The sequence below is a fragment of the Neopelma chrysocephalum genome, unplaced genomic scaffold, assembly GCF_003984885.1.
Source record: "Neopelma chrysocephalum unplaced genomic scaffold, ASM398488v2 Primary Assembly neopelma1_159, whole genome shotgun sequence".
Classification (NCBI taxonomy): domain Eukaryota; kingdom Metazoa; phylum Chordata; class Aves; order Passeriformes; family Pipridae; genus Neopelma; species Neopelma chrysocephalum.
The window spans coordinates 759795-774147 of record NW_020897821.1 but is presented as its reverse complement, the minus strand read 5'-3'; the positions used below and the strand labels follow the sequence as shown (position 1 = coordinate 774147).

At 41.7% G+C, this 14353-nt stretch overlaps 1 protein-coding gene across 3 annotated transcripts in view; it reads right to left on the bottom strand.

Moving 5' to 3' along the window:
* The window catches only part of PEPD (peptidase D), a 145049-nt gene that overhangs the window by 112075 nt on the left and 18621 nt on the right, over positions 1 to 14353 (bottom strand). For all 3 annotated transcript variants that reach the window (XM_027701541.1, XM_027701543.1, XM_027701542.1), the window contains 3 exons: positions 9168 to 9231; positions 6628 to 6675; positions 4902 to 4963 (listed from right to left, as the gene is read on the bottom strand). In XM_027701541.1, the coding sequence (XP_027557342.1) occupies positions 4902 to 4963; positions 6628 to 6675; positions 9168 to 9231 (174 nt within the window). The remainder of the gene's footprint in view (positions 1 to 4901; positions 4964 to 6627; positions 6676 to 9167; positions 9232 to 14353) is intronic.

Genomic DNA, 14353 nt, shown 5'->3' with positions numbered 1-14353 from the left:
CTGCCAGAAATGCAAGTTTTACCTGTTGGCTGGGACCACCTACTACGTGGCAGCTCCTTAAAATCCTAGTTGCTGTCAACTGGGGAAGCTAATTAAACACACAGAGAGGCAGCAGGTCTGAATCAGGAGGGTCCTGGGGGTGCAGGAGAGCCAGGAGGTCATCAGGAGAACAGCAGTTTTCTCCCTCACCTGAAAGACTGTGATGCAGTGTCAGGAAGAAAACAAGATGTTAGACCTCCAGGACACAACAGCAATTCGTATGTGGGAGAGAATCCATTGTAGGTCGCTTTTTCAAGGCAGTTAAGGATCGAACTGTCTCAGCCCCACTCAGCCTGTGGGTCCTGTGTGAGTGGCTGCAAGGCCCCCTGTTCACAGCTGTGAGATTTCTAAGGCAGGTGACTCAAATTCCACCTCACTTTGGTTACTGCCGTGCTTTAGGAATGGTGCTCCCCAAATTAGTGCTCCCACTAAAACCACACCACCGCTTCCAGCTGGGAGCACAAAAGGCAAAGATCACGGGCTGAGATAAGAACAATTTACTGGGAACAGCAATGAGATAAGAAAATGAACAGTTAGGCAGCAGTATTAATAACAAAAGGTATAAAACAAACAAATTATTTGCATGGAAAAAACCTTGACAATAGACAAAATACTGGACCCTCCACATTTCTCCGCTGGAAGGAACCCCTTCTCCTCCCAAGGGAGGGAGAGTTTCCCTGCCCCCAGCAAAGATGTGAGGTGGGACAGAATAAATCGGGGTCCTGGCCATGCCCCCTCCCTGCTATTGCAAAAAATTAACCCTGTCCTGGCCAGAACCAGGACATTTACCCACAAGGCAGCTAAACAAACCACATCCTAAAAGTTACTGCTTATGCTCAAGCTTTTCACCAGCAAGTACACAAACAGTGTTTAATTCACATAAGTTTTTGTGCACAAACCCCCACATAAAATCACCCTACCCTGGCCTCCCAGCAAAGTTTTGATCTCACTAGACAGTAAACAACTTACTCTTACAAAACATGTACTGCCCTAATGTTAAGAGGATCACGCAGAGCAATTTAATTCTACATTTTTCTGCAATTTGCAAATTGACAATACTTAGATGATGAGATATGTGGTCCTGAGGAAGAAAACAAATTGACATTTGCTACAGTTGCAATCTGTAACATATTAATGCTCCCATTTAATCAACACAGAACTAAGAAATAGTACACTTAAAGGCATGTCCCAATTGATTTCGTACTCAGTTGTCCTTTAACATGCAAGACAAATTCATTAGTTAAAAAAATCTAGATATCTACACCTCCTGTATAGTAGCAGGGTATAATGAGACCTCTTTTTTGTCAGTTTAACAAATACACTTTGTGTGTCTACAGTGATAACAATCTAAAACACACTGATACACAACTATAGAATTTTCTCCTCCTCAACATGGAGAGTCCTTCTCCTAATGACTGACTTCATTATCAGTATGAAAAAAGGCCATTTAGGTGGTCTTCACTGCCATACTCAACAAGTGCAGTTCTGAGGGAAAGGAATTCACTGCAAAACTTTAAATATTAGGTACAATTGCTTAAACTGTCTGTCATTTACATCAACTGATTCTGAGGCTGAAAAAACCTCTGTCAACACAGTGAGTAATGATTTATTCAACAGTGTTTTAAAGTATATGGGACAGTACTGTTCAACCACACAGGTTCAAAATCCATTTTCTGTGTGGTGAGTCACATCCTCCCAAAGCATTTTTACAAGGGCTACATAACTGACATGATTAGACTCAAAAAATCCTGCACATTTTCCAGTCTGAAAAACGGGTCTATGAATTAGGGAAAAAACCCACAAACACAGAAGTGACCTTTACTAGAAAACAGAAATATGTATTTCTAGAAAAGAAAGCATTAGAACTGCTTCGGAAATCTGCTTTTAGAAATCTCCAGATGATTAAGGCACCTAGAGCAAGAGACAGCAAGTCACTTCTGCAGGATTCCCAACAGCTGCAAACAAAGCTGAGCTGGGGGGAGTTCCCAGGAATGCAGGGTTAGTGAACAGTGCAGGTCTCCTGCCCTAAGCCCCTGTCCCAGACTGGTCCCTCCACTGAACCTCACATGGTACCACCCTGTGCTCACTGGGGCAACTCCCCACATCCCACCGGTCTCTGTCCGAGGGCAACACAGGAACTAATGAAAACCAAGATATAATTCACTATTATGGGCTCTATAATCAGGATAAAATCAAGTTTGACTACTGCTAGCACGACAAAAATGACTCAGGGTTGATCTTCAGGGCACAGAAATAACCCACGACCACCGTGCCGTCACTTTGCCTCAAATGATTATTGGTTACACCACAAAAATTAATCAAATAGCTTAGGTAATAATGTTCCAGAAGAAGTTCAAAAAGTTCAAAAAGGCAGGGAAGCAACATCATTAGGGCAAGAAAAAGACAGCTTCTTGACAGAAGCTGAGGAACAGCCTCTAAAGAGAGCATGATTCAGCTTTTTCAGGAAATTATACATTATTTCCAGTATTATCCATCACCCAAAAAACCCCCACACTGGGCCAAGTCAGCCTAGGAGAAAAAACACATATGGGAGCAGGAGGAACACAAAAGGGCCCTGGCAAGAAAATAGATCTTGGCCAGGCAGCCAGAAAACAGAAATAAACAGGGGCCAAGGAATAAAATAAGAGCATCTTCACCAGGGCAGAGCCAAGGATGGAGAGAGCCAGCAAGGCACAGCCACAGGCAGGAGGGAGGGAGGGCAGATTGAGGGAACACACTGCTCAGTATAAACTCTGTGGGTTTAATCCCCTAGGAAACAACTGACACATCCAAAATACATGTTTCTATAAAGGAAAGATTCACTCCAGGAGAGGCGGAGAAGCAGGAATGCTGGAACTGGTTTGGGTCTGTGTTGAAAACAAATATAAAATGGATTGGTTTATACACACAGTTAGAAAAACCTGAGGAGAGCAGAGTTTAGAAGGAAGCTCTCCCCCTCCTCTGGACTCCTGATGGACCAAGCACACAGAGACATGACAGTCCGGGAGGAGACAGAAGCAGCATGAGGAAGATTAAGGGAAAGCTGGAGCAACAAGTGGTTTGAGGGCACAGGATCTGTCAGATGAGGGGAGCTGATCCAACAACAAAATCAATGCATGCTCTTCCATACCATGAGCACTGGAGGGGAAGATACCAACCAGAGCTGTCAAAGGGAGCAAAATGAATGACCTAGTGCCTAGGGGTGGAGAGGGCTGAGCTCGTGCCAAGTCTCAGAGGAGAAGTGTCTGCTAAAAAGCTGGCAATCACCCCCAAAGAATGGAGAAGCACTCCTGGAGCACACCAACAGCGTCTTTACCCCTAACCAGGAAGCCAGTGCTTAAACATCATTAATCCCTTTAAGTGTTGTAGGAGACATGCTATTAAAATCTCGAATCAAGTGCTACATGGAGTGGCTTCCTAGCTTTATGTTGACTAGTGAATGTCTTACTAATTAAACTCTAGTGTTTAGTGAAATTCAGAGGGGGAAAAAGGGTTTTTTGGTACTTCAAACAGACCTTTGTACATCACTCCAATAAAGAATCACTGCTGGAGTTAATAACTGATTATATTTCAAGCAGAGGTGTCTCAGATAAAACTGGACAGAGACTTTGGAGTCCACCTGTACCTGGAGAGCATAAGATGACTATCTATGTGGTCAAAGCAACAGAATTCACACTGGTTGTAACAGCAGAACAGACACCAAACACTCATTAAAAGTATTAATGGAATTATGTATTATGGAATAGTTCATATTTAATTCACAAAAGATGTTTAAATGCCTGGCACCTTGGTCCTCAAAAAACCCTGACAGAACCATTAAGTTCCCATTTATGCATTTATGTTCCCATAAATGCATAACATGTATTCCATGTTATCATGGAATCAGATTCCAGATCACTTGACACAGAGAAAAGATGATCCCAGCAGAAAGGCTCTCAGACTATACCAATGAGTGCCCAAACCTGCAGCAAGTTCTGTGCAGGAACATCCTCACTGCAGGATTAACATGCTGCTGACAGAGGTGGAGAAAATACAGTGGAGTGAGTGGGACTCAAGGACCATAAAAAAAGGCCTCAGCATCTCAGCACCAGTGTTTATTTTAACAGGCTTTTTAATGGGGGGACGTGTTTCTTTTTTGCCATACATTTGAGCTAAAACAGAAAGTGATCTCATTTTCAGATATCAGAACAGAACAGACAGTTGTATTTCATTAAAAATTGAGCCCCTCATCCTCGCATCCCAGAGCAAGCTGTGATGTATTTTTATTTTCTGCCTTTCCAAAATACCAAAGGCAGGAAGGTATTTTAAGCCCACTAGTAGCCAAACTTCATAAAAAGACAACATCAAGGGACACTAAAAGATCACATCTAGGCAATGAAGTGATCTTATTTTTTGTAATTTCTGATTTTATTTTATACCTGTAATGTGACATCTTTTCAGAAGATTGTGCCTACCAGAATCCCTGATATCAAGCTTAATATTGTGCAAGGAAGTCAGTAAGAGAAAGAAGCTATTCTTAAAGATTAATTTTTCTGAAATCTGAAAATCAAATATTCCAATCCCAAAAGTGGAAATGTACATATGAGGATGGGTCTATTTGGAATTAAATAGTTACATCAAACACAGAAAAAGAGAAACATTGGACTAACTTAGATGGAAAAGAGATCAAAAAAACCCCAAACCCCTCTCTATTTCAAGTCATTAGAGACATGTATCAAAATTTCTTTGGAAATAAAATGTTCAGTATCTGATCTGCCATTCAACATCCTGTCATTAGGAAAAAACATCATTTAATTTGAAATATAAAATGAGTTCAACGTAACCATGCAACAATTAGTGTATAAAAAAGCCTTGTCACTTACTGGCTGATGCCCTCAAATGAAGCTTCTTTGGAGACGTTTCCACTGTCAGTGTTAACACCACGCTGGGAGGAAAAAGATTAAAAAGGACCATGATTCTGAGCCAAGTCCAGGTATTTAAAATTTAAATAATGGAGAGAACCTGATTTCAGTAAGTCTTTAGGAAAACTTACACATAAGTTTACTTGAATCACTGTAAATACCAAGCCCCAGACTGTTTGTTCAAATGCAGTTCAATACAAGAAATAATCAGCTTCACAGGAGACCAGTGCAGAACTCAGGATGTGCTGCTTAGGAAAAGACAAGCTTTGATTTCTAATGCCCTTGTCTTGAGAGGGAGCTGTGAGACCTTTGTAATGATTATAAAGGGCAGGAGAATGAAAAACAGGCAAGGCTTCTTCTAAAGTAATTTCATTTTAAAATAAATTATTACGCCCTGCCTTAGCAATGCTTACTATTTAAATTTGTTTGTGCTCCCCTACAGCTTACCATTCAAGCAAGCAGCATAAGCAAGAGTATTTTGGCTGCTACACAGCAGAGGAACACTTCTGACATGTGCCTGGGAAACCCTGCAGAGCAGCATTCCAGGTCTGTACCTGGAATGAGACCACAGCAGGAGAGGACCAGCTTTCCATTCAGCCAGCGGAAAGGGAAGCACTCTTCCCTTCTCTGAATACTTCTTCATGGCAGTGGGAGCTGTGAAAGCCCCAGAGCACCATCCTCTCAGCCAAAAATCATGTGAAAATTCCTGATTACAACAGGATGCTCACAGAGCGATAACTACGCAACAACTCCACGGGCAGAAATGCACAGTAAGAAGCACAGGATGGTCAAACCTTCCATTTCCCTCATTTCTCTTAAGGAGCATGAAATTAAGCCATAGGGGCATCTTTTAAGTGTATATATGTGTATACAAATATAAGTGGGAGAAAGACTAAAAACTATTTCGGGCCTCTGTCCTTAAAGGATAAAGAATTCAGATCTCAGGCCATGCGACTTCTTGAGAAGGGATTTTTTGTTAAGACTTCTGTCTGATCACTATTATGGGAAAAGAAATCCAGGAGCTGCCACTGCATTTGCTGTAAGGGAAAGCTCAGAGTCAGCAAATCATTTCTTATATATACTGGAGACAATAAAACAGATACTCTTAGTAGTGAGAGGTTTACAAAAATCTGTAAACCAGGAAAGCAACAGAGAGAGGTGACAGGGAAGAAGGAACTTGCAGTCTTTACCCCTACTCATTCATCCTTCTTCCAAAGAAATAAGCAAGCACCATTCAAAATACTTGGCAGGCATTTCATGTTGTCTCCCTCCTCCCAGAAATTGTTCTTACTCAACCACTCCATGTGGAAAAAGTATTCCCTGCATCCTTGTGGGATTCCCACAGGAAAGCCCAAAGATGCCCATGACATGACCAGAGCAGCAGAAGAGGAAAACGGAGTTTGGAGTCGTTGCAGACAGGACCAGGAGCATGGCTGATGTTAGACAGGCTTGCCATGTTTTAGCAGAAAACCAACAAACCTTTGGGCAGACAGAATGAAGACTGGATGAGGCCACAGGTTACAAATCTTGAAATCATAGAGGGCCCAGAAGACTAAATTGTTATACACAGGTGGCCTCAAATTTGGCATAAGGCTGGGAGGAAAAGAGAGGGAGAGACAGTGCAAAGAAACACTAAACAAATTGATCTCCTTCCTGAGGAAAATTTATTCATCTGAATATGACTTACCAAAGTGAGAAGCACAGCAGGTTTCTTCGAAGCCAAGACACTGGATATCTAAAAAGAAGTTTTAGATTGCTGTTATTTTTCTTTTTTTTCTTCCTCATAATCACACTGATATCAATGTCATCAATATTCACTGCATAAAAAGTGAACAAGCTGCAAAGACAAAAACGTTCCCCTGATACCTTTCAGATATTGCATTAGCTGAGACATGCAATAAGAGACAGCAGAATACAAATATTTAGACAAAAATGCAGTGATCAGGTTGGTGGTGTCCTTTAAAGACATAAATACCAACTACACTTAAGTTTAAATCTACTGTCATCATTAGGAAGACACAACATATGAGCCAAGAAGTTGTAATGTCACACAGAAATATGGACCAACTGAGTACCCTCAACACACTACTGCATATAAAACACATATGCATTAATACTATTATGTTACAATGTGCTAAATGCTTAGCAATGAACATTTACTGTTATTACTGGTAAATTAGTCAAATTTACTGACTAATCCTTTTATTAGGCTCCCTCAGTCTCCTTCAAACATTCACAAACTAAGAACAAAATCTTTGGGCTTGTGGAGAGCTGGGCTTTCAGAGCAGCTGCAAAAGGTGGGCACTGAACTCCACATTTCCTGAGGCAGTGAACATGTGACATAATTCCACAGAGCACAGTTCTACCAACTTTAAACCAGTTTAATAAAACACTAATGATATTAACAAAAGAAAGCATATGGTAGTGAAGTTTAAAAATACCGATTCCACCCTTTATTTTTTTGTTTCTTAATCTCATGAAACATCAGGATAACACACACTGGTTGGTTATTTATTAATAAATAAGGCCCCTGGTGTCCTGATAGTGGCAAACCAATTCTTTGGCAAACCAGGCAAAAGTTATAGAAAGAACCTTGGAGAGCTGAACAGTTTTGTTGCAAGCTCCAACAGCTTCTCACTTCAATACATATAGTCCAGGTGGAAAGGAGCCTTTATTTTTTAATTTTATTTGCTGGTCCACATAAAGAGCTCTTTTTTCCCATTAGTGATGTTCTTAGGCAGCAAGGAAGCAGAGAATAGAACTGCACTTGTTGGGTTCCAAATTTTGGATATGAGAAAAAGAAAACTGCTAGGTTTAAACAAAAGCCTTGGGCTGACAGAGACTGGGAAAAAAACCTTCATCTAGAGTCCAGACAAGGATCCATTGATGTCATGGGTTTGGAATGTCCTGCCCAAGCCCAGAGAAACCATGCCCTGATCTCATCAAACCTGTGCAGAAAACCTTTTGGGTTTTATCTCTCCCTTTGTGTTACTTGTTTCCCCCATGAAATCCCCCAAGATAAAGTAGGGTTTTTCCCATGAGGTAATTCCTAAGACCCCAAGATGTGTTAACCTGGGTTTTTCCCTGATGTCATCCTTGTGAAACCCTCCAATTTTAATAGAATGAATATTCAAACCCCCTGTTGAATATGTAAACCCTAAACCCTCTAAATATGAACTTGTGAGTCCAATAAAGCAGTTTTCTGCCTCCCCTGGCATTCATTGACCTCTGCATGCAATAAAGACATTTGTTGATGGAGAGTGACCCAAGACAACTAAGGTGACCCAAAAGAATGTGATTTTTAAAATTAAAACACGTATTTCCCACTTGCAATTTTCCCTGTCTGAGAGATGAGCACTGGAGTGCCTGCACTCCACACGACTCCAACTCACACATGTCAAAAAGCAACCTCCCCACAGCTTCCTCCACTCCCAGCTCCTGGCATACAGATCAAACTTCACTTCGTAGCTGGACTCATTATGAAAATGAAATGAAACCTCCTCACAGCTGACAAGAGCAAAATTTTTGGTCTGGAGAGTCAGAGTTAGTGCTCTGCAGGAACAGAAGTATCAGAGTCGTCTTCTTCAAGCTTGCTGTCCATGAAAATCCCCCACAGAGCCTGGCAGGAATACTGTCCTCGCCCTGCTGAGCCTTCCTACCAAAGGAAAGGTAGCTGGCCAGGTGCACAAGGATACAAACATCTGCTCAGAAATTAAATGACAAACCTAACTAAGCAAGGCACACTTGCACTTAGAAATGTGAATATAATTGCTTATTCAAGTAATAAGGTGATTCTACAGAAAATAAGAGTGAGGCAGGCAGCCTTTCCTCCCAGCTGTTCGGAGGCATAAAATAAAGGTAGGCTCCCAAGTCAGGGATAGGATGTGCAACCTCCCTGACAGCAATCTCCTCAAATCTGCAAGGCATTGCAAAAAATGTATTTAGTGACAATTTCTGCTGGATAAAGACACAGACTGACGGGTCTCATCATGCCCAGAACACGTTTACGAGACTGCCTTTGGATTAAGAACTTTAAGAGCAGCCTTAAAAAAAATAATTTACAAGTGCTTTAAAAGACAGGACATTTTCCAGTAAAGGCAGAGGGAGAGAAGGTCTCACTAAGTCAGGAGACAGGCAGTAAGCAGAGGACTAAAATTAAGCAAAGTCATTGCCACTTACTGATTTTGTATTCACAGCAAAAAATACCTGGAGACACAGACAACTCACCTCAGTCACGTAGTGGGCTTCATCCACAGCATATTTTTTCTTGAAGAATTCAGGGGGATGAATCCTTTGGAAAACAACAAAAGGAAATATTTGGATTTAGCTTTGCTGTTATATTTAATAAGGCCACATACAGAGAAATAATGTTCTATACTATCACAACAATAGCATCAGATATGAGGAATGTTTTAATAATCTTATCCTTGACTCCATTTCTCAAAATAGGAGGTTACACAGAAAGTTGCCACAGCTACAGAAATCAGTGTGCTTTAATCCAGTCCAGGCTTGATAGTTAGATTGTATGGTCTTTTCTAAATTAGAGGGGTTTTTTCCTGTTCTATGAAAGACAGTTTTATGAAGGATTTGTATGCAACTTTCCAACCCACCAGACTTTGGAAGGATGTGGAAATAGCAAAAGACCAGTCTGCCCTATTTACATTCACAGAATGAACAAAACATTCCTTTTCTACCCTGGTAACTGCTCTGAGCAGACTGAGGCTATTAAGACATGGGCTCTGCTGCCTCTGCACCTCAGGACACCAGAGACCTGCTCCTCTGACCCAACAGGGTGGGCAACTTCACATGTCCATGTCCAACTTTACATGTCCATGTCCAAACTAAATCTCCTCTGCTCTTTTCTCCCACTATCCAACATTTAGATGTTTTTCTAAATGCAAGCAGAGTGTGAAGGATCTGCTTGCAGTCAGTCCCTCCAGGGCTCTCCACCAGCTCCTGTACCAGCAGCTGTACTGTTGCTCATTCCTTCACTGATAGCAGCCAGTTATTCATGGGACTTCAGTCTCTGATTACAATCTCTATCTCCCCAAAACTGAAATAAATACCATCAGCGTAATTCTGAAAACATAAACTCAAAAGGGGAAAAACCAAACAAATAAAACAAACCCAAACAAAAACGACAAACAAAACCAAAACATAAAGAAAAAAACAAACACCCAGCTTACATCCTTCCACAGAGTAAAGGCTACTGGAGTTAAAAAAACATGGCTGGAAGAGCCAGAGTTTGGAGGGTCCTGTGCATTTTGCTTCCTGGGAGACATCAGGAGAGGAACAGGTATGCACAGGATAGAACCTTCAGGGGGGTAAACTCGAGACAACAACAGCACAAGACCAACTGGGGAAAGAATACACGAGGCTGGAGGCCACAGAACATTCTAACCCTTGCAGTGAGGACCAGCAGAAGTGGTGGGACAGACAGCTCAGCACCCTCAGGATGTTCCACCCCAAAGGCTCCACACCAGGAGCCTGTGCTGTAGCTGCCAGCACTGCCAGGGGGTTGGAGCACTGGCTTATGTCTGTTTTTTCAGTCTTGTGTGCTTATTTATCGTTTACATTCCTTCATGCTCCAAAACAGTACTGGGCTGTGACATGAACAACAACATGAAGACCTTTATGGTGTTCTAAAGCAGTAAATCACAGATTTTTAAAAATGTATTAATCTGTGAAAGTACTACTCAAAGGTAAGATATCTCATTATATGTTCCCTTTTGCAATGCTCCTTTTGTGGACTCTTCCCATCACTGATGGAGATTTCAAAGCAATTATCATTTATCTTTTCTCCCTGGCTAATTTCATATATAACTTAAAAAATCACTATATCCTCTTATCTTTATATACTCTGTATATTATTGTTCCCTTACCTCCAACTTTTGCATACTCTGTTTCTCCTACAGGCATCTCCTTTTGCCCTCCTTCATTCCTCAGACACTGAAGTACTTTAATATTCCAGAAACATGATGAACAGATTTAGCACTTGACGTTTTTGTTCTCTTTTACAGTCCCAACCAATTCATCTGGCAGCAGAAGAATCCCAGCTGTAAAACCAGCTAAAGTATGGCCAACAGTAATTCATGGTAATGTATGCTCTTTAGAGCAATACCTCCAAAGCACCTTTTTATAATTAGCTGCATTGTTTGAATCACAGAACTGCTCATTGTAAAGTAAATATTTCCTAAAAGTATATGCACAAATGTGCTGGATTTTATTCACTTCATTTAATGTAGTTAAAGTAAGAATAGGTCTCACTTTCCATCACTGCAGTAAGAAAGCTTCTGTATTTTTACAAGCTGTTTTTCAACTTCTTTCTTTGTTGTTGTTGTTGCTGGTTGCCTCCTATAATTGTGTGGCCTACAGCACACTTCTGCTAATTTAATTCTTGGGTTATGGTTAATATTAATCCATTATTGATTCTATTACAGCTTTAATCCCTCCAACATCTCTTTTTATGTACACTACGACTCTTTTGAGGAACAAAAGTAGCTCATCATTCTTTCAAGGCTGAGGAATTTTTCTCTACTTTGAGAGAAAGAAAACAGCAGCTTCCCACAATCCTCCCTCCTCTCTCTCAGTTATTAAACTAGGTCATCTTCTAGATACTTTCAACTCCATCACACCTAATGACAAGCTGCCACGATTCCCAGATGTGCACCTCCCTGCTCATCCTCTTCCTGCTATCTCACTCAGAAGTTGGCAAGACTTTTAGCACGTAGAGAGCCAGACTTCTCAGCTCCTCTCTGAAGCACTCACAGCTCTGCTTCACTTTTTTTATACAGCCATTTAGCACCTCCAACTAGATGGTAAAATAAATTCACGTACACTTCCCACAAACTACCATCCCACGGGAGCCACCACGCTCCAGTGATGGAGCTGCCTCTCCCACTGGGAAGATTTCTGCTAAGCCCACCCCTACTGCAGAACCACACAGGTGCAAGGAAAAAGTGCCTGTGGAAGTCTGTGTTGGAGCTGAAAAATTCTGTGCTGTCACATAGAGAAAAGCAAACCAAAAGCTCAGGGAGAAAGAGAAACAAGGGAGGTGATTCTGCCCTTCTCCTCTGCTCAGGTGAGACCCCACCTGCAGGGCTGCCTCCAGCTCTGGGGTCCCCAGCACAGGGAGGACTTTGGCCTTCCAGGACTTGAATGGAGCCTTCAAGAAAGATGGAGAGGGACTATTGACAAAGGCCTGGAGTGACAGGACAAAGGGGAATGGCTTCAGACTGCCAGAGAGCAGGGTTAGATGGGATATTAGGAAGAAATCCTCTGTGAGGGTGGTGAGGCCCTGGCACAGGTTGCCCAGAGAAGCTGTGGCTGCCCCAGCCCTGGAAGTGTCCAAGGCCAGACTGAATGGATCTCTGAGCAACCTGGGCTAGTGGAAGGTGTCCCTGCCCATGGCAGGGGGGTTGGAATGGGATGATCTTTATGTCCCTCCCAACCCAAGCCATTCTATGATTCTGTGATCCTCGGTGGAACTTTTCCACATTCTCTCTAGACTCTTCCATTTTTTCCCCAGTTTAGTGGGGCTCAATGAAAGATAATTATGCACAACATGGTAGTTACTGTAAAAAAGTACCAGCACAGGTTCCTTAGCAGATACAGGACTTAGTACCCATTTGTATCCAATTTAAATGCAAAACAGGCTAAAGTCTAGCACTGATTGTCATTGTCACAGGGTACCTTCCACAAAATGCTCACTGGCATCATGAAAATCAGAAGTTACATTCAGTTATGATAATTTCAAGTACATCTGATACTTCCCAGAGATGAGGAGTACTTCTCTCTACAAATGACTCTCAAGAAGCCAGAGGAAGTTAATTGGTCACAATTTTTAGGTTTGTCTTTGTCTTTTGTAACGCTGTTATGGGCTGCCAGTTTCAGAATTCTGATTAATCACTGCAGAGACTACATACAAAAAACCCCACAGCAAGTCATAAATTAATTAGAAGGATTACCCAAGTGGAAGATATCCCAGATATTATTGAATTATGTCTCCTTACCTATCAAAAAATAAACACCAACCCTTTTGTAAACAGATGTGAAGAGAAGCAATGACCTAATTTTTACAGGCTTCGGGCAGGGGGTGGGGGATGTGCAAAATTATTGAGATTCCCTGATAACATAAGGTGACAAAACCCCACAGACAATAATGCACTTCAGTCCTAAAAAGGCTCAATATCCTTTCCTATAGTTTTGTAACTCCAGCCAAGCACATACCAGTGCTAGTTAGAAATGGCAACAGTTAGCTTCCAGAATGGCAGGAGTCATCATTTTATCTTAGAATGGAAATAAGCAGCTACAAGCTCCTGGGACAGCATTGTGCCCAAGTATGAATGTCCAACCCCCCAGGCAAAAATGTGGCATCTCAGTGTTTATGGCCATTAGAAAGAAAACATAAGAGTCCAGCACTGCTATTTATTTTCAAAGTCCTCGTTTTTCTCACTTTCAGCCACAAAGGGCCCCTTAAACAAGAGACTGACTCTAGTTTATCACTTACAATTCATCACAATTTCCAGTGAAAAAGCCTGTGTTATGTTGGGTTAATAATATATAATAATGGCCAGTCTTCGCGAACGAAGATTTTGGGAAAGGTCTTTTACCTTTCCAGCCTGCGCAATGGATTTTTTAGGTGAGACACAGCATGCGCTGAACTGAGCCCACCCTTTAATCCTAAGGTTCATCTGCCGGGGCCAAGCAAGCTTGGACAATGGCAGTGAGGTCCTCAGGACGTAGGTTTGTTTAGAGTGACCTTCTCATAGATGGATGGCCTCACAGGGCTAACGAGTTCCATCTGCCCGGGGGACTGGGGAATCGAACCTGGGTCGCAGCAGTGAGAGTCCTGCATGCTAACCACTAGGCCACCAGGGGTCCACGTGTTCATGGTACACCAGATATTACAGGTAATGTCACATGAAGATATTTGTTTAAGCTTAAGCGCATGATATACCTTTATATCAATCTGATACTTAACAGGCTGTTAAGGTTGAGGTAGAGCACCAGTGATACAGTTTAGGTTGCTTCTGGAGCCAAGTCTGAAATCCTCAGAAGTCTTTTCAGTGACCTCTGTGCTACAGCCATTTTTAATATGCACAAGAACTAGCTACAAGAAACTCCTCCTAAGCATACAGCAAGCTAGATACGATCTCTATAAGAGTAACCAGGAAAAAGTCAACTGAAGTTTAAAGATGACTATTGCAAAATAACTAGTTCTAATTCTTCAGAGCTATTTACATTTTTCTGATGTCTCCCATGGAACTCTTCTGTCTTCCAAGTTTTTCTACCCTCTCAAGATTTTCATAGAGATTGGGAAATGCTGAAAATGGCCTAAAGATGTGAAGCTACATTTTAAGGAGAAGATCTGAATTCTGGTGCACTGTCTTGTTTTAACAGCTATGGTTTTA